Consider the following 25,362-nt stretch of genomic DNA (forward strand, 5'->3'; position numbering starts at 1 on the left):
AACAATTTTTCTTCGCTTAATGTACCTTGTATCTACTAAATTTGAGGCCATTCAATGTTTTTAATGGCATTTAAGTGAACTTATTGTATTGAGCATTAATAAATGCATGAATCAATTCCCAATTTTACAGCTAACAAAAAATTGAAAAGTTTGTTATCTCACATTAAGATACCCATTGGCTTACAAGAACTATTACCACATATTGAAATATTGAAGTAAGTAAATATAATGATCTCCCTTTAACATGTTGGACCAGAAATATATTCCCTTATGCACATCATCAGGTAGTGTTCTACAAATTTTTTAAGACTCATTTATATCCATCCAGCCATTTATATGTACTAACAAGGCACAAAGACTGACAGACAAACAGATGAACGGACCAATAGGTTAAGGAGTGGACCAAGTGATTCCAATATACAGCCCTCAAAAACTGTTTTCAAAGTGAGCGGAGGGTAGTAATGTGTTTATCCAGGGTTGGAACTTCATATTGATTTACTGCAATGTCTCAAAAAAAGTTTTACCTACTCTAATCCTGAACTTGTAGCCAATTGATCCCAAAACTTCAAAAAATATATTACTAATTCTGATTCAATACATACCTGATCTGTGTGTCTGTACTACATTGATGATCCCTACATTATCTGTAAACTGATGATTCAATACATACCTGATCTGTGTGTCTGTACTACATTGATGATCCCTACATTATCTGTAAACTGATGATTCAATACATACCTGATCTGTGTGTCTGTACTACATTGATGATCCCTACATTATCTGTAAACTGATTCAATACATACCTGATCTGTGTGTCTGTACTACATTGATGATCCCTACATTATCTGTAAACTGATTCAATACATACCTGATCTGTGTGTCTGTACTACATTGATGATCCCTACATTATCTGTAAACTGATGATTCAATACATACCTGATCTGTGTGTCTGTACTACATTGATGATCCCTATATTATCTGTAAACTGATTCAATACATACCTGATCTGTGTGTCTGTACTACATTGATGATCCCTACATTATCTGTAAACTGATTCAATACATACCTGATCTGTGTGTCTGTACTACATTGATGATCCCTACATTATCTGTAAACTGATGATTCAATACATACCTGATCTGTGTGTCTGTACTACATTGATGATCCCTACATTATCTGTAAACTGATGATTCAATACATACCTGATCTGTGTGTCTGTACTACATTGATGATCCCTATATTATCTGTAAACTGATGATTCAATACATACCTGATCTGTGTGTCTGTACTACATTGATGATCCCTACATTATCTGTAAACTGATTCAATACATACCTGATCTGTGTGTCTGTACTACATTGATGATCCCTACATTATCTGTAAACTGATTCAATACATACCTGATCTGTGTGTCTGTACTACATTGATGATCCCTACATTATCTGTAAACTGATGATTCAATACATACCTGATCTGTGTGTCTGTACTACATTGATGATCCCTACATTATCTGTAAACTGATTCAATACATACCTGATCTGTGTGTCTGTACTACATTGATGATCCCTACATTATCTGTAAACTGATGATTCAATACATACCTGATCTGTGTGTCTGTACTACATTGATGATCCCTACATTATCTGTAAACTGATGATTCAATACATACCTGATCTGTGTGTCTGTACTACATTGATGATCCCTACATTATCTGTAAACTGATTCAATACATACCTGATCTGTGTGTCTGTACTACATTGATGATCCCTACATTATCTGTAAACTGATTCAATACATACCTGATCTGTGTGTCTGTACTACATTGATGATCCCTACATTATCTGTAAACTGATGATTCAATACATACCTGATCTGTGTGTCTGTACTACATTGATGATCCCTACATTATCTGTAAACTGATTCAATACATACCTGATCTGTGTGTCTGTACTACATTGATGATCCCTACATTATCTGTAAACTGATGATTCAATACATACCTGATCTGTGTGTCTGTACTACATTGATGATCCCTACATTATCTGTAAACTGATTCAATACATACCTGATCTGTGTGTCTGTACTACATTGATGATCCCTACATTATCTGTAAACTGATTCAATACATACCTGATCTGTGTGTCTGTACTACATTGATGATCCCTACATTATCTGTAAACTGATGATTCAATACATACCTGATCTGTGTGTCTGTACTACATTGATGATCCCTACATTATCTGTAAACTGATGATTCAATACATACCTGATCTGTGTGTCTGTACTACATTGATGATCCCTATATTATCTGTAAACTGATGATTCAATACATACCTGATCTGTGTGTCTGTACTACATTGATGATCCCTACATTATCTGTAAACTGATGATTCAATACATACCTGATCTGTGTGTCTGTACTACATTGATGATCCCTACATTATCTGTAAACTGATGATTCAATACATACCTGATCTGTGTGTCTGTACTACATTGATGATCCCTACATTATCTGTAAACTGATTCAATACATACCTGATCTGTGTGTCTGTACTACATTAATGATCCCTGCATTATCTGTAAACTGATTCAATACATACCTGATCTGTGTGTCTGTACTACATTGATGATCCCTACATTATCTGTAAACTGATGATTCAATACATACCTGATCTGTGTGTCTGTACTACATTGATGATCCCTACATTATCTGTAAACTGATTCAATACATACCTGATCTGTGTGTCTGTACTACATTGATGATCCCTACATTATCTGTAAACTGATTCAATACATACCTGATCTGTGTGTCTGTACTACATTGATGATCCCTATATTATCTGTAAACTGATGATTCAATACATACCTGATCTGTGTGTCTGTACTACATTGATGATCCCTACATTATCTGTAAACTGATTCAATACATACCTGATCTGTGTGTCTGTACTACATTGATGATCCCTACATTATCTGTAAACTGATGATTCAATACATACCTGATCTGTGTGTCTGTACTACATTGATAATCCCTACATTATCTGTAAACTGATGATTCAATACATACCTGATCTATGTGTCTGTACTACATTGATGATCCCTACATTATCTGTAAACTGATGATTCAATACATACCTGATCTGTGTGTCTGTACTACACTGATGATCCCTACATTATCTGTAAACTGATTCAATACATACCTGATCTGTGTGTCTGTACTACATTGATGATCCCTACATTATCTGTAAACTGATTCAATACATACCTGATCTGTGTGTCTGTACTACATTGATGATCCCTACATTATCTGTAAACTGATGATTCAATACATACCTGATCTGTGTGTCTGTACTACATTGATGATCCCTACATTATCTGTAAACTGATTCGATACATACCTGATCTGTGTGTCTGTACTACATTGATGATCCCTACATTATCTGTAAACTGATGATTCAATACATACCTGATCTGTGTGTCTGTACTACATTGATGATCCCTACATTATCTGTAAACTGATGATTCAATACATACCTGATCTGTGTGTCTGTACTACATTGATGATCCCTACATTATCTGTAAACTGATGATTCAATACATACCTGATCTGTGTGTCTGTACTACATTGATGATCCCTACATTATCTGTAAACTGATGATTCAATACATACCTGATCTGTGTGTCTGTACTACATTGATGATCCCTACATTATCTGTAAACTGATGATTCAATACATACCTGATCTGTGTGTCTGTACTACATTGATGATCCCTACATTATCTGTAAACTGATTCAATACATACCTGATCTGTGTGTCTGTACTACATTGATGATCCCTACATTATCTGTAAACTGATTCAATACATACCTGATCTGTGTGTCTGTACTACATTGATGATCCCTATATTATCTGTAAACTGATGATTCAATACAAACCTGATCTGTGTGTCTGTACTACATTGATGATCCCTACATTATCTGTAAACTGATGATTCAATACATACCTGATCTGTGTGTCTGTACTACATTGATGATCCCTACATTATCTGTAAACTGATTCAATACATACCTGATCTGTGTGTCTGTACTACATTGATGATCCCTACATTATCTGTAAACTGATGATTCAATACATACCTGATCTGTGTGTCTGTACTACATTGATGATCCCTACATTATCTGTAAACTGATGATTCGATACATACCTGATCTGTGTGTCTGTACTACATTGATAATCCCTACATTATCTGTAAACTGATGATTCAATACATACCTGATCTGTGTGTCTGTACTACATTGATGATCCCTATATTATCTGTAAACTGATTCAATACATACCTGATCTGTGTGTCTGTACTACATTGATGATCCCTACATTATCTGTAAACTGATTCAATACATACCTGATCTGTGTGTCTGTACTACATTGATGATCCCTACATTATCTGTAAACTGATTCAATACATACCTGATCTGTGTGTCTGTACTACATTGATGATCCCTACATTATCTGTAAACTGATGATTCAATACATACCTGATCTGTGTGTCTGTACTACATTGATGATCCCTACATTATCTGTAAACTGATTCGATACATACCTGATCTGTGTGTCTGTACTACATTGATGATCCCTACATTATCTGTAAACTGATGATTCAATACATACCTGATCTGTGTGTCTGTACTACATTGATGATCCCTACATTATCTGTAAACTGATGATTCAATACATACCTGATCTGTGTGTCTGTACTACATTGATGATCCCTACATTATCTGTAAACTGATGATTCAATACATACCTGATCTGTGTGTCTGTACTACATTGATGATCCCTACATTATCTGTAAACTGATGATTCAATACATACCTGATCTGTGTGTCTGTACTACATTGATGATCCCTACATTATCTGTAAACTGATTCAATACATACCTGATCTGTGTGTCTGTACTACATTGATGATCCCTACATTATCTGTAAACTGATGATTCAATACATACCTGATCTGTGTGTCTGTACTACATTGATGATCCCTACATTATCTGTAAACTGATGATTCAATACATACCTGATCTGTGTGTCTGTACTACATTGATGATCCCTACATTATCTGTAAACTGATGATTCAATACATACCTGATCTGTGTGTCTGTACTACATTGATAATCCCTACATTATCTGTAAACTGATGATTCAATACATACCTGATCTGTGTGTCTGTACTACATTGATGATCCCTATATTATCTGTAAACTGATTCAATACATACCTGATCTGTGTGTCTGTACTACATTGATGATCCCTACATTATCTGTAAACTGATTCAATACATACCTGATCTGTGTGTCTGTACTACATTGATGATCCCTACATTATCTGTAAACTGATTCAATACATACCTGATCTGTGTGTCTGTACTACATTGATGATCCCTACATTATCTGTAAACTGATGATTCAATACATACCTGATCTGTGTGTCTGTACTACATTGATGATCCCTACATTATCTGTAAACTGATGATTCAATACATACCTGATCTGTGTGTCTGTACTACATTGATGATCCCTACATTATCTGTAAACTGATTCAATACATACCTGATCTGTGTGTCTGTACTACATTGATGATCCCTACATTATCTGTAAACTGATGATTCAATACAAACCTGATCTGTGTGTCTGTACTACATTGATGATCCCTACATTATCTGTAAACTGATGATTCAATACATACCTGATCTGTGTGTCTGTACTACATTGATGATCCCTACATTATCTGTAAACTGATGATTCAATACATACCTGATCTGTGTGTCTGTACTACATTGATGATCCCTACATTATCTGTAAACTGATGATTCAATACATACCTGATCTGTGTGTCTGTACTACATTGATGATCCCTACATTATCTGTAAACTGATGATTCAATACATACCTGATCTGTGTGTCTGTACTACATTGATGATCCCTACATTATCTGTAAACTGATTCAATACATACCTGATCTGTGTGTCTGTACTACATTGATGATCCCTACATTATCTGTAAACTGATGATTCAATACATACCTGATCTGTGTGTCTGTACTACATTGATGATCCCTACATTATCTGTAAACTGATGATTCAATACATACCTGATCTGTGTGTCTGTACTACATTGATGATCCCTATATTATCTGTAAACTGATGATTCAATACATACCTGATCTGTGTGTCTGTACTACATTGATGATCCCTACATTATCTGTAAACTGATTCAATACATACCTGATCTGTGTGTCTGTACTACATTGATGATCCCTACATTATCTGTAAACTGATGATTCAATACATACCTGATCTGTGTGTCTGTACTACATTGATGATCCCTACATTATCTGTAAACTGATTCAATACATACCTGATCTGTGTGTCTGTACTACATTGATGATCCCTACATTATCTGTAAACTGATTCAATACATACCTGATCTGTGTGTCTGTACTACATTGATGATCCCTACATTATCTGTAAACTGATGATTCAATACATACCTGATCTGTGTGTCTGTACTACATTGATGATCCCTACATTATCTGTAAACTGATTCAATACATACCTGATCTGTGTGTCTGTACTACATTGATGATCCCTACATTATCTGTAAACTGATGATTCAATACATACCTGATCTATGTGTCTGTACTACATTGATGATCCCTACATTATCTGTAAACTGAGGCACTGTCCAATTCACAATATTAAGTCTGTTAGCAGTAACAACTTGTACATATTCTGGACAGTATATAACTGTTGGTGCCTCTGTATCTTTAAAAGAAAGTACATAAGTATTAAGTCTTCTTTGTTCTACTCATTTACACAATAAAATTTCTAATTACACTACATCAGGCTCTTTTCACAAAAGTCTATTTTTAATTGTAAGTTATACTGAATATTCTTGACTTTCAAGAGGTTTTACTCGTAAGATTTGTTGTGAAAATAGTTGTTGGATCCTTTAAATACATCTTGAAAGCAATGACTTATGCATAGGTGAATGTTGTTTTTTTTGTACTCTGCACTGATAAACTAATAAAACTTTAAACTTCTTTTAAATTTGAAATCAGCAAAGAGCCCATACCAAGCACGAACAGAAAGATTTACCATATCAAGGCAAAACACAACATAACATTATAATTACCTTCAGTTGTGTTACACCATTCTCCTTCATAACTTAAGGGACATTCGTCACTGCCACATAGAGATGGTTCGATCACATTCACACCTGCAGTTTCTGTGCTGATATAGCTGGTAAATTCTTGCCACCTAAATACTGACCCTACTGGCATACTGATAGAGCAGTTTTTACCTCCCTTTGTTATCTCAGACTCATTCAGTACAGTATCATACAAATTCACCTGACTAATCATACCATGAAATGTACTGTTAGAATCTTCTGTTGCTTGTCCAAATACAAGTTTTTGTCTGAAAATTTAGAATTGTTTAAGTTAGTACAAAATATGTTAAAATTTCTATAAATTTAGATCATAATACCCATTAACTAATAATTGATTTGATGCCTACCGGTATGTAAGAATACATTTCAGGAAATGATGTAAACAAATAATGCAAACGCTCCAAAAAATACAAATTCTTATTAGTGTGAAAATTATGAGATCTGTATTATTTTGATTTCTCTCTCTCATTCCAATGGTCCATACAATTTTAGATGAGAATAAATAAACCATCCTTATTCAATTGTCTACTGTGATAAAATATTTAAAGGTTTAAAGTTCCAACGGAATTTATTATACATGTAAAGTGGTTATTTACCTTTTAGGAAGTTCTTGACCATTACCAAATTCATTGCCCTCTACCTGTATCCAACCATTGATATAAACTGACCAGTGTCCACTGTCATGGCTATCCCAAGTTACACATAAATGATTCCATGACCGTGGTGTCACTGATATGTTGAACTCTGTCTGTCTGAAGTACGACAGGTGTATACAGTCACTGTATATACTTAAAACATCATCTTCCCTGTTACTGAAAACAAATAAACCTCTGAGAACATGTTGATAACATCATTGTCAAACAAAATCTTAGATCCTATGGCTTTAACTATATAATATTTATCATGTTTTTTTAAAAATATGTTAAGATATTTATTGACAATAAAAAAGCATAACTCAACAAGAAGAGACATCATTATTTTCCAAAAAAGAAGATAACATATGAAAGAACTGAAAAAGATTGAGAAAATCAAACTTTATTTCGCCACTGAGCTTCAGTCTCTCTTTTTTTTAATATCAAATATCTTTATTATTCATATTTATCCCAACAAAACTGAGGGGTTAACAAAATCTGCATTATTCAAAAGTTACATTAATGTGTTGTTATGGATAAGTTGAATTTTCACATTAAAAACTTGTTTATTTTCTAACTTAGAAAATAATTTACCCATTTACAGCCACTAGAGTTAGAACAGGCATAGATGACACCAGACCAAAAGCCTTGTACCACAGACACACACTAAACTGGTTTCTATTCTTTATTCTTTTAACACCTGTATCTATCCTACTGTTACCATGGAAATACAAATCAAAGTCAGGGTTTACCTCTGAAATATAGAATAAGAAATGCATAAGATTGAGTAAAACAAAAAAAAAACACATTTATTACAAACTCTTCTTACTTTGAAAAATTTACTTTTAGTTAGGTATTCTTTCAGCACGTGAACAAAAGTTTTCTCTTATCTAAAATTGTATATTTTGAATTTTTCCTGTGTCAAGATTTTCATGAAATCTTACAAGAAGACATCAGAACTTCTTTCCCACAATTGAAAATTTCATGAAAAATAAAATGATTTTAAAATTCATTTATTTACAGAAGTATAAAGAGGATAGTCATAGATATTCTTGGATAAAACTGATTTACATTCCTAAATATTTTACTGATGATTCCGTTGGAATTGCAATACAGAGGTAAACTTTGAAATAAGATATATGCTTCTTTCCCCTAATTGAGGATTCAAATTACTTAGACTGATCACTGTGTGTTAATTGTACTATGGATGAAAGCTTTAACAGCAATACCCCTTTAATGAAAACAAAAAAGTCAGATTATCTGAACAATCATTTTACCAAAGGGACTTTTATAATGAATTAGCTCCCTTAAAACAAAGGTATCTAATAATAAGTTATCTCCCTTGAAACACAGTTCACAAACAAATGATCTATAGTTATTTTTACCTTTACCACAATCAGGACCAATAAAGCCTGGCAGGCATACACATTCTCCATTAAAACATTCAATAGCCCCATTTTGACATGAAGGACATGGAATATCAAGGTCAGCACAATCTGTTCCAGTATACCCATCTGAGCATGTGCAATAATATCCACCAATCAGATTTGTACAAACTCCTTCATGAAGACATGGATCTGTATTAAAACATTCATCAATGTCCATCTGACAGTGACTTCCAGTATAACCTGAAATTATGTTAAAATTATAATCAGTAAACTTTAAAATTCATTTGTTTTAAGGATACATTTTAGATAATGCCATAACATCAGCACATGTTTTAATGTTCTTATATGCAATGCTGCAATAATCTGAAAAGTAGTATATACAATGTAAATGTTTTATAAAACACAACCCTCCAATGTTATCTCTAGATGTCTTATTCAATTTTTGTTCATTTTATTGTGTGTTTGTGGTTTGCTGTCAATCGTCAATTATATTTAAAAAGAAAAACAAAACAACATCAATATTTTTCTCAAGTATATATTAATTTCTAATTTACTATATTGGTTGGTCAACTTGGGCACACAAAATAAACCTTTGTCAGGGTTGTCCTTTACACCCTTTATATCAATTGCTAACAATTATCCCGACTGTTATGATTCTGGTCACTAAATAATGAAAATAAGTCACATATTTGTCCTTTCTACAAAGAAGAAATAACTCAACATAAAATTATCAAGCATCAGCACAATTCAAACATTACTTAAAGATTATTGCCCTGCCAGCCTCACTTTCAAATTAAAATTGTAATTCAACTGACCTGGTTTGCAAACACAAGTGTATTGGTTGATACCGTTGATGCAGACGGCATTGTTGTAACATGGTAAGCTAACACAGTTATCTATCAATGATTCACATCTACTGCCCGTCCATCCAACTTCACATCTGTAACAAATCATAATCATTGGTCAAGTTAAAAATAGATAAAAGTTAACAAGATCAAGTTCATAAACTTTTGACCATGCTGTCAGATCACACTTTTTTTTTGGTGGGGTTTGTGTCAGTGGCAGATCCAGGGGGAGGGTTCCAAGGGTTGGAACCCCCTTTTGTTGAAACTATTGAATTTGAATGAGGACATATGGTTGGGAGCCCCCTTTTAAAAATGGCTGGATACGCCCGAGTGAACAGTCTCTTCACAATTTTTGCCTTCTGTTAGTAGTGTTTTGTGTACTGTTTGTATTAAATCTTCTTTTTATGCCATGAGTCTGTTTCTCTTTCTTCAACTTGTGTTTTTTTAATTCCCAAATTGGTATTGTCTCCCCTTTTATTCATAAAAAAGTCATAAATGTATGAAATAGTTGACATGAAAATCATAAAATCAGAAAGGTGCATAAAATTTTAAATTGTCAAATCTAGGAAAACATAACACATTTTAAATATACTTACTTGCATAAAAAGGTGTCCACCAGTTCTTGACATGTACCATTGTGTAAACAAGGAGATCCAACACACAGGTCAACATGTTTCTCACACTGACTTCCAGTAAAACTCCCCTTACATGTACACCTATAGCCATTTACTTGGTCTAAACACTGGCCGTCATTGTAACAGGGATGTGAATCACACTCAATAACCTGGGTCTAAAAAGAAAAGTTTCATAGTTATTACATATAGCTGATACTGATGAACACCTAGAATTTTGGACATCATTATCATTCCACAAGCATTTCTTCAAATTCAATACCAACAGATTCATCTGTGGATTCATTTATTTTTTCTATGGTAGCAATTTTCATGGATTGAGGAACAATTATATTTTCATGTATACTAGATTTCGTAGTTTTGTGAAGTCTGCATAAAAGCCTATAGTTGAACATTGAACTTAACGGTTCCCAGTTATCACCGAAATCAACAAAAATTGGTATCCTACCAAAAAATAATGTATCCACAGTAACCATTTTGTCAAGAAAACCCCCAGTTTAGAAGTAAAATTTGAATAAATTTTTAAATCACATCCTGGTTTTTAAATAATCACATAGTTAACTATGTAGAAATAATTATTCTCACTTGCAAAATAAATGAAATAACAACTCCCGAATAGATAGCTTTTTTCTATTGTATATTTTGTTTTTTTCTAAAACTATGTCAAGTTATTGGTATACTGAAATTGAAAATGGAACACTTACTGAACAGTTGTGACCAGTATATCCATCAACACAGGAACAGGAGAACTGGTTTTCATGATCAAAACATTGACTACTATGAGCACATGGACTTGATAGACATTCATTTGTAGGCTCATCACAGAATTCACCTAAAATATCACACATAATTTATTACTTGAAAGGACATATATGCTGGCTTATAAAAACCTTCAGATATGTAAATCCATATGTAATTAACATCACTACTAAATACTCTAAATTCAGTAATTATTGAGTGCATTTATTATTGCCATTTATTCTTTTTACGCTATAATGCGATTTTAATTTTTGCAACATGAAAAAAAAACTGTCTAATTCATATAAAATATTTCAAAATGTGAGTTTAAATTATTACCTGTCCATCCAGGTAGACAATTACAGGTGTAACTATTTATCTGGTCTACACACTGAGATGTATCTGGATTACAATTATTCTGTTTACATTCGTCTATGTTTACTTCACACAATACACCAGAGTAACCTGTAAACAAAATCAAATTCTGAGTTAAAAAAAAAAAATAAAAAAATTCTGCATATAGTTATAGGTATTGCATGTAATATAGTAATTCCTTTTTTAATATGCATTTTTCTGATATCTGATAGCCAGGTAGTTAAATATGAACATATCAAGTGTCATCAATGGACAATACATATGAAGTCCAGATTTATCCAGTATGCATGGAGTCAGATTAAGTCCTTCAATACTCGACCAATCAATTAGATGTAATTCCACAAACTAAACCTTACCTAGTAAACAGTTAGATCAGTGTAGTCTGACAGGATGCTCCATTCACACAAGGACTAGTATCACACATAGTGCTGTAATTACACAAACTAAATCTTACCTAGTAAACAGTTACACATAAAACCAGTAAGTGTAGTCTGACATGCTCCTCCATTCACACAAGGACTGGTATCACACATAGTGTTGTAATTACAGTGAGATCCATTGTAACCGGGCTGTAAATAAAAAGAAAGTGTGGTTTGTTAATATGTGGTAACTGTAACAATTGTCTCTATAACATATGCTTCACCTCTGGCAAGCAATATCAGTACCGGTACTTTCATTTAAAAGACCTCAGTGGCAGAGTGGTCTAAGAAGTTCGTCTACTGTATCTCTAACCTATATACATGGAGATTGTAAGTTTGAACCCAGCATATGGCAGGTGTGTTTGACTTTAATCTTTATTGACTAGGATAGTTAGTTTTCCCACTGGAAGTCTGTGGTTCTTTCTGGGCACCCAAATTCAAACTTGATCTGTGTATTTTGTGATAAGCATTGTGTATAAGTGTCATAAAATTTATCTGAAGCAAACTAAAGTTTGGGACATATCGAAGAACATACAAACGGACAAGGGTAAACATAAGCGCCCCCTCTGCTATGGCAGTGGCAAAGAAAAGTAAATAGTAACCTACCTGGCAAAGACAAGTATAAGAGTTGACCCCATCGACACAGACAGCATGGTTTCTACAGTAGTGGCCTTGACATTCATCAATGTTGATCTGACAGTATTCTCCTGTATACCCTGTGATATAAAATGTAAATTCATTATCAATTAGGTTATACCAGTGAAAAGATCTCTTATTTAAATTGCTCATTCTAATTCAACAAAACAGAGCAGTTATTTTTTTTATGTGTAAACTTGAGTATCAATTTCAAATATTAATTTATACAGTACTTGCATCCATACAATAGACATATAAATAAAGTAGTTAAGATTTCATCTTTGCCCTCTTAAAAATAATCCAAAAAATATGTAACTTAAATAATAAACCCAAATATTTCCATACACTGTTTGTATTATATTCTAGCACACCACACTATTTACCTTGAGCACAAGAACAGCTATACCCACTGACATGTGGATGACATACTCCATCATTTAAACAGGATCCATTATAACATCTCTCTGGTAACATACTGCAATTCTTACCAACATAACCTGTACCCTAAAAGGAATACAACAATAATAAATAGTTTTATCACATATTTGTCACCAATACGTCAGGTTTTGCATATGTAATAACCTCAAAATTGCCTGGGGAAAAAAAAGAGGTTATTGGTTATTGTGCCTTGATTCTAAATGATGTGACGTCATTGCATCCTTAACAACACTTTTGTGATCAACCGTTTAAGATTTTTACCTGTTATGTTTCAATAAATTGTTATAATTGGATTTGTTTTCCTCTTTTCTGCAGAACTTTAATATGTGATAAATAGATTATAACATGTCTTTTCCATATTGGCCCTGGTATCATCCCTCAACTCATATCGGCCCTCAGCTAAAGCCTCGAGGCCGATATGGGAGTCCGAGGATGATACCAGGGCCAATATGGAAAAGGGCATGTTGTAATCTATACATATTACATGTACAAGCAGCAACATATGTTATCTTCATAAAGTAGGAACCATAAATATATGACCTGGATATCCAATCAGTCGTTTGATGTTGCTCCAATTATGTTTCATACTTTCAGACATAAGTTAGCTGATGTGGTTTCAAAATTAAGATATACTGTATCAACTTTAGGAAATTAGGTGAACTTTAAACCAAAAGTTGAGTTAAATGGTATTCTGGAAAGGGTGTCTTAGGGTAAGGTTTTACATCTAGCATACACAATACAGAGGTCTAAAATGTCCAAAAAAAATTAAGCCTTGTAGAAATTTAACTATTACCTGTCTGAATAATACATGTTAAGTTTTGCATTGGGTCAATATTACAGTTTCTAGCATTGGTATAGCTTAAATAAAAAAAATACAGACTTGTGTCTAGAGAAATCTCCATCCACATTCTGTTTAAAAGATCTTGACAGAAATGTATCACCTCAAACAAGAGTAAACACTTACAGAACAGTTACAGATGAAGTCGTCTATCAAATCTATACAGAGACCATCATGTTCACAAGTATTTGGATCACATTCAGTCTTCTCTACACAAGAACTGCAACAAAATGATTTCATTTATAAATCTTTACATTACAATAGAGTAGAATGATAATTATTATATTTCAAATATTATGTTCTTACAACAACCAAAATACAATGTATTAACCATGTTTGAAGCCCCCAGAGATAAGTAATCTATGCAATTCAAAGATCACCTGTGCAATTGTTTTGGCAGAGACAAATAAGGTAATAACATAACTTTGCTTCTTAGTTTTTACTTATTATCTGTAAATCCATCTCTGCAGAGATAAAAATAGTACTAGAGGTATTCAATGCCTTTTTATTTATACATACCTATCACCAGTAAATCCATCATAACAGAGACAGGAAGAGGAATTCAAACTATCAATGCATGTACCATTGCTGCAGGTATTCAGGGAGCAGTCATTGATACTGGTTTCACAATTTTGTCCTGTAAAACCTATAAAACATAAAAATTTTCAGCTTTTGTTAGAAAATAAACAACATAGGATCTGATGAATATTTTAAATTTGAAAGTAAAAAGAAGGATAACATGTTTTTCTCTCATTATTTTTAAACATTAAATAACAGTATTTACGCAGTCTTGAGTAGCAACACAGTATATTTTGAATTTGTATCTGCATTTACCTTGATAACATGTACAGGTATAACTGTTTATTTCATCTACACAGTCACCATTAACACATGGATTACTGTCACACTCTTGTACATTAACATCACATATTGCACCTGAAAAATATAGTTTGATAGTAATTCATAAAATATAAGACAAGCATTGAAAATATATATGGTACAATCTTGTCTTCTTTACAATAGATAGAACATCAGATTTCTATAGATTTTGGCACTGAAGGCCTCTTATAGTCACAACCTTTAGCTCTATTCAAATGAAATTTGACCCTAATCTAGACTAGAAACTTGTGGTCCTTGAAGAAACATAAGGATGATTTTGTAAAAAGTTTTCCCCTGTCCAATTTTTACTTTTAAAAATACTGACCAATAAATCCCTGGAAACATTCACAAACAAAATGTCTTCCACTATCCTTTGGCTCGCAGGTACCATTATTACAAATATCATTAGAACATACTTTAGGATCTGTAATATGAAGAAAAGGTAAATAACATAGTGAAAATTTCAATAATATGAAATAATAAAAATATGTGTCCATAGGACACAATGCTCATATCATATCCTCTTATTTTTATGTAATAATGAACATGTGTACTAAGTTTCAATTTGATGTGACCATGACTTCATGGTAATCTAACTTTTGACTTGATGGCATTCTTATATGAGATGACTGAACAGAGAAAATGAACTAACAGTCTGACAGACAAGAATATATAATGCCTTACCTTCAAAGTTGGACATAAAAATTAAGCCTCCAGTATTAAATAATACCAATATCATGCTTTTACAATAACTATATGTGATTACTACAGTAATACCTTGTAAGTTACAAAGAAAATATAATAGATTTTCTTAGCTTTGTGTCTGATCTAGAAGTGTACTTGCCTATTTTAATAGATGATGAGCTTATTTTATTCAATGCTAAAATATTATTTCACCTAAATCAAGTTGGGTCACGGCCCCAAAATAATCATTGCTGTCTCATTTACACACATACTCCAAATCTCCTTCTATTCAATATACTTCTTCAATATAAATAAAGTAAGTTACCATAACACTGATTAGCTGCTGAACTTCCAGTTGAAACTGTTACTTGACCAGGTGGACATTCTGTACATGATTGGGACCTTGTTTTATCAGAATAAAACAACTGTGGACATGGCTGACATGGGATAAGACCTGTATGACTGTAGCTCCCAATAGGACATTCATCTGTAAATATTATACAATTCTGAAAATTTCACATAATTGTAAAGCATCATATATTTCAAAATGTAAAAAAACATATTAAAAACTGTGTTGGCTTACTCAAAATATTACTGTTCATGTACAACTTGAGCATACCCGCAAATCACACGAAAGAAAAAGCCATAATACAATATGTAATGGAGAGTTGTGCCTTGATTACTGTAAGACTTACCAATACAACCTTGTAGACTGTTTTTCCCTGTACTTAAAGTTGAATTCCCTGGTGGACAAGACTGGCATATAGTAGAATTGTGAGTATCTGTGTAGGTACCAACAGAACATTTGGTACAGGGCTGTAATCCAGTTGGGGAATATTCTCCTGGTTTACAACGATCTGAAAGAAATAAATACAAAATTAAAATCATTGTTTAACTTACTTTAATATTTTCAAGATTTTTTTCCTTTCAAATTTTAAAATTCTTCAGTACAGACAAAATCAACTAGAAAACAAAGGAAAATAAAGGGCTGCGCTTTAGCGCATGATACGCCCGTTGCTCTTTTAACTTGTCTTTTATGCTTTAAATGAATTTATATGATCAACTAGAAATATATATACAAATCAAAAGGGATGTTACATTAATATATTCACCAAAGTTTCATAAAATCCCCCTTTTTTAAGTATAAAAATTCATTACTTAAGAGAACATAAAATCTAAAATTTATAAAAATGGAAACCGAGCTTATGTCAATAGATATAAACAATTTATCAAAGTAGCATAAAATTTTGTGAAAGTGTTAGTTATTGTCCCAAAATTGGAAAATCCCCCCTTTTTTAAGCATAAAAATTCATAACACGGAAATGTAAAATCTGAAATTTATAAAAATTGAAAGGGAGCTTACATCAATAAATATAAACAATTCACCAAAGTTTCATGGACATTGGTGAAAGCCTTTTTGAGTTATTGTCCGAAGTGTTGAAAATCCCCCTTTTTTTTATGAATAAAGCCCCATAAATCCAAAACTTAAAATCTGAAATTTATAAAAATTGAAAGGGAGCTTACATCAATAGATATAAACAATTCACCAAAGTTTCATTGACATTGGTGAAAGCCTTTTTGAGTTATTGTCCGAAGTGTTGAAAATCCCCCTTTTTTTATGAATAAAGCCCCATAAATCCAAAACTTAAAATCTGAAATTTATAAAAATTGAAAGGGAGCTTACATCAATAGATATAAACAATTCACCAAAGTTTCATGGACATTGGTGAAAGCCTTTTTGAGTTATTGTCCGAAGTGTTGAAAATCCCCCCTTTTTTATGAATAAAGCCCCATAAATCCAAAACTTAAAATCTGAAATTAAAAAAAAACGAAAGGGAGCTTATGTCAATAGATATAAACAATTCACTTAAGTTTCATGGAAATTGGTGAAAGTGTTTTTGAGTTATTGTCCGAAGTGTGGACGACAGACGGACGGACAGACGGACGGACGGACAACGGTATACCATAATACGTCCCGTCTAAAAGACGACGGGCGTATAAAAACAGGAGGTGTATAGAAAAAAAAGTCTGTATAACTATTATTTTCAACAATTTATCAGTCCAAAGCCCGTTATTTAGGCAAAAATTAGCGGAGCAGAACGAAACTTAAACTTGATCTGTAACTCATCATGATTAACTCACATACTAAAAATCAGATTAATATCTGAAGGCATTTAGAAAAAAGTCCGTATAACTGTGATTTTCAACAATTTGTCAAAGTCCAAAGCCTGTAAATTCGGCAAAAATTAGCTGAGCGGTACAAAACTTAAACTTGATCTGTAACTCATAATGGTTAACTCACATACCAAAAATCAGTTTAATATCTAAAGGCGTTTAGAAAAAAAGTCTGTATAACTGTGATTTTCAACAATTTATCAGTCCAAAGCCCGTTATTGGAGTAAAAAATAGCGGAATGGTACGAAACTTAAACTTGATCTGTAACTGATCATTGTTATCTCACATACCAAAAATCAGTCCAATAATGGAAGGCATTTAGAAAAAAAGTTTGTATAACTGTGATTTCCAACAATTTATCAAAGTCCAAAGCCTGTAATTTCAGCAAAAAATAGCGGAATGGTACGAAACTTAAACTTGATCTGTAACTCATCATTGTTAACTCACATACCAATAATCAGCCCAATATCTGAAGGAGTTTAGAAAAAAACTCTGTATAATGGTTTGTTGCGGAATGACGGAATTACGGAATTTCAGACAAGGGTAAAACTATATGGCACCGACAACTTCATTGAGGGCCCATTAAAACAATCTGAAATGTATTCATTAGCATGGATGAGTTAAGAATATATGTTTTCTCTAAATGAAAGGTCAAAATATTTATATTGTGGTGGCTACATGAACATCATTCAAAAGTTCTTTCAAAGAATTATCTTTAATGAATCACAATGAGTGTAAAACTGACAATGAGAAATATAATACCTAAACAAACTGAACTATCTTCTGTACAAGGCATACATTCTGTAGGTATGGTGTCCTGTTTTACTGGACAAACCTCACACTGTCCACTTGTCTGATTACTGAAGGTACCTTTATGGCAATATGCTATAATGAAAATTACAAATATATAACATTGTAATTAATGTGAAGCATTGTATGGTGTATAATAAAGCAATACTCATATGATTTATTAAACTGTTTAAAATAATTCTTTTCAGTAGGTGACTAGGATAGACCCACAAGTATTAAAGCATTATTCAATTTGATTGATTGACCAGAAGAAGTGAACATCAACTTAAATATTTAGCTGATGCCTATTATTCATTGCATACTTGAATTTTAAGAACCATTGAATAAAGACAAGATATCACTTTAAACAAGAATGTGTCCTAAGTACACGGATGCTCCATCCACATTATCATTTTCTATGTTCAGTGCACTGTGAAAATGAGGTAAAATCTCTAATTTGGCATTAAATTAGAAAGATCATAAGGAACATGTGTACTAAGTTTCAAGTTTATTGGACTTCAACTTCATCAGAAACTACCTTGACCAAAAACTTTAACCTGAAGCCGGACAGACGGAGGAACGGACGGAAGAAAGGACAAATGAATGAACAGACGGACCCACAGACCAGAAAACATAATGCCTATTAATGGGCATAAAAAAGAGTCAATAAGAATACATACTGCAATATTTACTGGTTCTATTCAGGACAGTGAAATTACTTTCACAAAGGTAGTCCTGAGTTGTCTCCTCTTCAATGAATATAAGTTTTAACTGTTCACAACCAGAGGGAGCCAATGTGAGATTCCCAGCATCTATCATCTTTTGTGCATTTAAATTACCACAGTGTTTCATAGAATCAAAATTCAATGTCTTAAAATTCATAAACATGACAGATATATCCACAACTATTTTGTCCTGAAATGAAGTATTAAAAAATCATGTTTTAGGGTGTGCCCAAGCAATAAACTTTCAAGCTCTGTATAAAAGATGTATAAGAATAAAAAAATATTTTTGTTAAACCAAAAATCAAACCTGACAGCTGACAAATGAGGCTGTTTAGGTAAATCACCTTTACTTTCATCACCAATACTATATATCTACACTGAAATAAGTTTAAAAAAAATACAGAGTGCCTTCATTTTCCTGTACAGTTTATTCCATACTTATAGTTCTATAAAATCTATATCCCAAACAAAACTTAGTTACAGATCAATAACAAAATTTGCTGTAAAATATTGCGCTATTTTTCAATCATACATTTATTACCTGATGAACTGTAAAACTTGGCATAAGCATAAAACTGTCATTACATTCTGCCACTGATAAATTCTGTATTTTATGTATAAGCTCTGTTCCATACTTCATCGGACAATCACCTGGATTTGTATCCTGCTTATTGGTGGCACTGTATACTACTGTAATTTTGTACAATGGAATCTGGTCATCCCCTAAATTAGATAAAAACAAGAATGTGTCCACAGTACACGGATGCCCCACTCGCACTATCATTTTCTATGTTTAAAGGACTGTGAAATTGGAATAAATTCTCTAATTTGGCATTAAAATTAGAATGATCTTATCAAAGGGAACATGTATACTAAGTTTCAAGTTGATTGGACTTCTACTTTATCAAAAACTACCTTGACCAAAAACTTTAACCTGAAATTTGCACTATCATTTTCTATGTTCAGTGAACCGTAAAATTGGGGTCAAAACTCTAATTTGGCATTTAAATTAGAAAGATCATATCATAGGGCACATGTATACTAAGTTTCAAGTTGATTGGACTTCAACTTCATCAAAAACTACCTTGACCAAAAACTTTAACCTGAAATTTGCACTATCATTTTCTATGTTCAGTGAACCGTAAAATTGGGGTCAAAACTCTAATTTGGCATTTAAATTAGAAAGATCATATCATAGGGCACATGTATACTAAGTTTCAAGTTGATTGGACTTCAACTTCATCAAAAACTACCTTGACCAAAAACTTTAACCTGAAGCCAAAAACTTTAACCTGAAATTTGCACTATCATTTTCTATGTTCAGTGAACCGTAAAATTGGGGTCAAAACTCTAATTTGGCATTTAAATTAGAAAGATCATATCATAGGGCACATGTATACTAAGTTTCAAGTTGATTGGACTTCAACTTCATCAAAAACTACCTTGACCAAAAACTTTAACCTGAAGCCAAAAACTTTAACCTGAAATTTGCACTATCATTTTCTATGTTCAGTGAACCGTAAAATTGGGGTCAAAACTCTAATTTGGCATTTAAATTAGAAAGATCATATCATAGGGCACATGTATACTAAGTTTCAAGTTGATTGGACTTCAACTTCATCAAAAACTACCTTGACCAAAAACTTTAACCTGAAGCCAAAAACTTTAACCTGAAATTTGCACTATCATTTTCTATGTTCAGTGAACCGTAAAATTGGGGTCAAAACTCTAATTTGGCATTTAAATTAGAAAGATCATATCATAGGGCACATGTATACTAAGTTTCAAGTTGATTGGACTTCAACTTCATCAAAAACTACCTTGACCAAAAACTTTAACCTGAAGCCAAAAACTTTAACCTGAAATTTGCACTATCATTTTCTATGTTCAGTGAACCGTAAAATTGGGGTCAAAACTCTAATTTGGCATTTAAATTAGAAAGATCATATCATAGGGCACATGTATACTAAGTTTGAAGTCGATTGGACTTAAACTTCATCAAAAACTACCTTGACCAAAAACTTTAACCTGAAGCGGGACAGACGGACGGACGAACGAACAGACGGACGGACGAACAGACAGACGGACGCACAGACCAGAAAACATAATGCCCCTCTACTATCGTAGGTGGGGCATAACAAATATTTGAAGTAGAACATATAAGCTATCATGTTGCAATATTTTGGTACATATATTCTTCTTATATTTTATATTTTACCTGCTGAACATACTCCACCTACTAGGTGGCTTCTTAGCCATGTGTTATTTGTAGTTCAATAACTGTATCATCTAAGCTTGTCAACACTGAGTTCGAGTTTCACAAGTAATATTGTCTGGAAACTAGAAAAATGCTTATTTGGGCCACTTTTTGGCCCCTAATTCCTAAACTGTTAGGACCATAATCCCAAAAATCAATCCCATTTTTTCAATAAAAATTAAGAACCTGAAAATAAACTTTCTCACCAATAATAAAATCAACTTCATGTTTTGATATTCTAAGAATGCTAATAAAAACAACTTACTGGTAGCTTCGTAAGTAAAGTTGCATGATACAGTGTTGCCATTGGAACCATGTGCTGTAGCTTTGACCTTTACATGTTCCTTTATCTTGATACTAGTACCGAATGGTGGCTGGTATGTTATATGTGTGGCACTTCTAGAGGCCACAACACCTATACTGTTGTATGTTATATTGACAACATCACTGCTAGTAGCATATGGGACATAGACCACATCTACAGGACATCTGATTGTGAGAGGATGTATGTCTAAAACAAATAAATAGTACTACTGAATGCAATATTAAAGCTATTAATGGGAGTAGTATTTGACATTGAGTATTTAAAATCATTTGACAAAGAAGAAATATGTTTACATGGTTGTCTTATCCAGTGGCTAATATAACAAAATTAAAAGATTGATGAACATTTATTCATAATGTATACTGTAAACCAACTTATTTTCGCGGATACTTTATTTTGCGTTTACTCCTTACAAACACGTTTCGTGGCGATTTAATTTCGTGATTTTCAAATTTGCTTGATCATGATGATGTAGTTAAATAGGTAAAGATCCAAAGGTACATATTCACGACTCTTTATATTCACGTTATTTTTGTACTCGTGAATGTTGCGGAAATAAATCGCTCGCGAAAATTAGTTGGTTTACAGTATACTACTGTGGATTCCTATATTTTTGTGGATACCAATTTTCATGAACTGAGAAAAAATGTACTTGCTGGATACAATTCCAATGTTTCTCAGTCTTGGAAATAAGGTTAGCAGTATTTGAAAACTATCCTACCGTATACCAAAAATTAGCCAATAATAAAAATCTCAATGTTTCAGACTGCAAATAAAATACCAGTACTTGAAAACAATCCTGCACCAAAATGGCAATACATGTATAGTCGCCGTCAGCTGAAATTCGTAGCGGTTATCGGTAAAAATAATCTAAACTATCAATCACGTTCACTCGAGATATAGTTTTTCACATTCCATTCATAAATCGCAAAAAGAAAAACCACTACTGACCTACCTTTTAAGTGATCACACTGTAATAATCCTGACCTTCACTTTTTCATAGACGATTTTGAATGGTGGAATCAGCCATTGTTTTTACCGGAAGTGTTTCCGTGGAGTTCAATTTCATAAAATTTGCATAAAGCGCGGGAAACCTTATCACATCAATGAAAGGAACATTTCAGGAAACTGCGTACAGTGACGAATGTCATATGTAAACAAATGATCCTCAAAGAAACGAAGATGGCGGAATTACAATGGAAAATATTCTGGAAAATGTGAAGGTCAGGATTATTACAGTGTGATCACTTAAAAGGTAGGTCAGTAGTGGTTTTTCTTTTTGCGATTTATGAATGGAATGTGAAAAACTATATCTCGAGTGAACGCGATTGATAGTTCAGATTATTTTTACCGATAACCGCTAAGAATTTCAGCTGACGGCGACTATAGTAACTTTAAATTGTATAAAGGAGAATAACTTATAAGCCTTACCTATCAATATAACATAGATTTCACACTGTTTAGAGTTTCCTGACCCATCTTCAGCAGTGAATGTTACTGTGGTGTTCTAAAATGTTAAATTTATATAAGCATAAATAAATCTGCTAGTTTAGTAAATACAATAGAGCTTGTGAAATTCAAAAAATAAAATATTTGTCATCAATACCGTGAACTGTTTTATGCAAATTACATTTTTAAGAAATCAACATTGCTCTAGGTTTCAGCAATTTTGTATCCAACACCTACAGTGTCATGTAGAATTCACAATATAATTGACCAATTGCAAAAGCATTGACCAACACTTCCACTGTTTACGCTGTAGTTTATTTCAAGTTATTCTCATTTCAGTGAAAAGATAATTTGCTCAACTTAGTACTTTATTTTAAAACATATCTTATGACAACAAAAATTATGACATGCATAAAGATGGTTCAAAGTTAATATTGTTTGTTTTGAAATTTTACCTCTCTAAACAGATAGGGCTGTCTAAAATCCTCAGGTGTTACTGTTATCTTTGGACTGATACCAGAGTTATCTACTGCTGTTGGTTGACTTATGTTCACAAATACTGGTCCCCATGGTTCTTTGTGGACTATAATATCTTTTGTTGGACAGTTCTGGAATACTGGTGCCTTTATATCTGCAAAGATGTGTTATATGTGTAATATTTTCAACTGCAATTGTGCTGTATCAGCCATCTGAGATGATATATTATTCATGGTTGCAAAGGCTTTTAAAATCACACCTTTAAACTATATGAAGTCACATAATGGATCAGTCACTGTTGCAGCAGCTTTTTCAACCCCCTAATTTTTATAATGTCATGTCACATAAAAACATTTACTTGAGGTAAATAATAAAGTGTATATGATATGGCTTTTTCAATATCACACCAGTATCAACCCTCAACCCTTATAATAAAAATTATAAGTCATTACCATATCACATAGAATCAAGTGACAGAGTCAAAAGTAAGACAACTGTTGTAGAAGTAGTGTTAAAAAACAGTGTAATAAGAGATTATTTACCATTACAATTAGGGACAGATGAATTCCAGAATGCTGTTGTTGTTGTAAGTACTTCCACTGATCTCTTGTCTCTATTCATTTCAGTAAGTAAAGCTGATCTTTTCTTTCTCTTCTTTCTTCCATCTGCCAAAAAAAAAAATAACATTAATTTACTAAAACAAGATACATTCCTTGCAAACATCCCTTTTCAATTTAAAAAAAAAAAGCTGAACTATTATTTTCTTTTTAAATTAAGGATAATGATTATCTTTTTAATTTGTCCTCACCATCAGCATTTCTAATTATAAAAATAACTTAATAAAGTAACACATTAATTTAGAAAAGTATTTCATTTAATTACTTATAAAATTACAGTAAAAGACAATAACAAATAGAATCTGCACTATATTACATCTAATAAGAATATATATTTTTCAATATCATATCCAAACAAAATATTTTTTCCCATGACAATGAAGTTTGAATGAAAAGTAAGTAAACAGACCCTAGTAACTTATTTGTAATAATAAATAGATAACAATATCTACATGTTAGTATTAATTATTTAGGCATTCCCCACTGAATTAAATAAAACACATTTTTCAAGGAAGTCGTAAATAATGTGCATTCTTTTTTAAAATCATATATATTTTGTCATAAGGTCTGAGTGTTTGCAATTATAAATATTTTTAGAATATATTTAGTCATCTGAAATAAAGAAAGACTTTTTCAGAGGTTATTTCTTGAACCTATCTCTCATACATCTGTGTAAAGAAAAAAGTGTGACAAGGCACATTTTTACTATTACTAGTAAATTATCTTCAATAATGACTGAAAAAAAGGACTGACATTTATGCCACACATAATGGTATTAAGAATATAAAATTGTATTAGAATAAATTATAAGGTTTTCA

The 25,362-nt window shown here is 32.6% G+C and overlaps 1 protein-coding gene across 4 annotated transcripts in view; it reads right to left on the reverse strand.

Annotated features, from left to right (window-relative positions):
- The window catches only part of LOC143045353 (uncharacterized), a 127,715-nt gene that overhangs the window by 15,753 nt on the left and 86,600 nt on the right, over positions 1–25,362 (reverse strand). For all 4 annotated transcript variants that reach the window (XR_012968936.1, XM_076217808.1, XM_076217806.1 and 1 more), the window contains 25 exons: positions 24,470–24,592; positions 23,906–24,081; positions 23,433–23,508; positions 21,942–22,187; positions 19,961–20,142; positions 19,375–19,609; positions 18,668–18,790; positions 16,426–16,587; positions 16,056–16,217; positions 15,372–15,470; positions 15,002–15,103; positions 14,687–14,813; positions 14,294–14,387; positions 13,275–13,395; positions 12,862–12,971; positions 12,291–12,405; positions 11,801–11,926; positions 11,428–11,555; positions 10,688–10,881; positions 10,062–10,186; positions 9,244–9,486; positions 8,453–8,612; positions 7,823–8,038; positions 7,191–7,474; positions 6,680–6,820 (listed from right to left, as the gene is read on the reverse strand). Coding sequence is in view for 3 of the 4 variants with exons in the window: in XM_076217808.1 (XP_076073923.1) it covers positions 6,680–6,820; positions 7,191–7,474; positions 7,823–8,038; positions 8,453–8,612; positions 9,244–9,486; positions 10,062–10,186; positions 10,688–10,881; positions 11,428–11,555; positions 11,801–11,926; positions 12,291–12,405; positions 12,862–12,971; positions 13,275–13,395; positions 14,294–14,387; positions 14,687–14,813; positions 15,002–15,103; positions 15,372–15,470; positions 16,056–16,217; positions 16,426–16,587; positions 18,668–18,790; positions 19,375–19,609; positions 19,961–20,142; positions 21,942–22,187; positions 23,433–23,508; positions 23,906–24,081; positions 24,470–24,592 (3,870 nt within the window). In the remaining variant the exon portion in view is untranslated. The remainder of the gene's footprint in view (positions 1–6,679; positions 6,821–7,190; positions 7,475–7,822; positions 8,039–8,452; positions 8,613–9,243; positions 9,487–10,061; positions 10,187–10,687; positions 10,882–11,427; positions 11,556–11,800; positions 11,927–12,290; positions 12,406–12,861; positions 12,972–13,274; positions 13,396–14,293; positions 14,388–14,686; positions 14,814–15,001; positions 15,104–15,371; positions 15,471–16,055; positions 16,218–16,425; positions 16,588–18,667; positions 18,791–19,374; positions 19,610–19,960; positions 20,143–21,941; positions 22,188–23,432; positions 23,509–23,905; positions 24,082–24,469; positions 24,593–25,362) is intronic.

The sequence above is a fragment of the Mytilus galloprovincialis genome, chromosome 9 (assembly GCF_965363235.1).
Source record: "Mytilus galloprovincialis chromosome 9, xbMytGall1.hap1.1, whole genome shotgun sequence".
Lineage (NCBI taxonomy): Eukaryota > Metazoa > Mollusca > Bivalvia > Mytilida > Mytilidae > Mytilus > Mytilus galloprovincialis.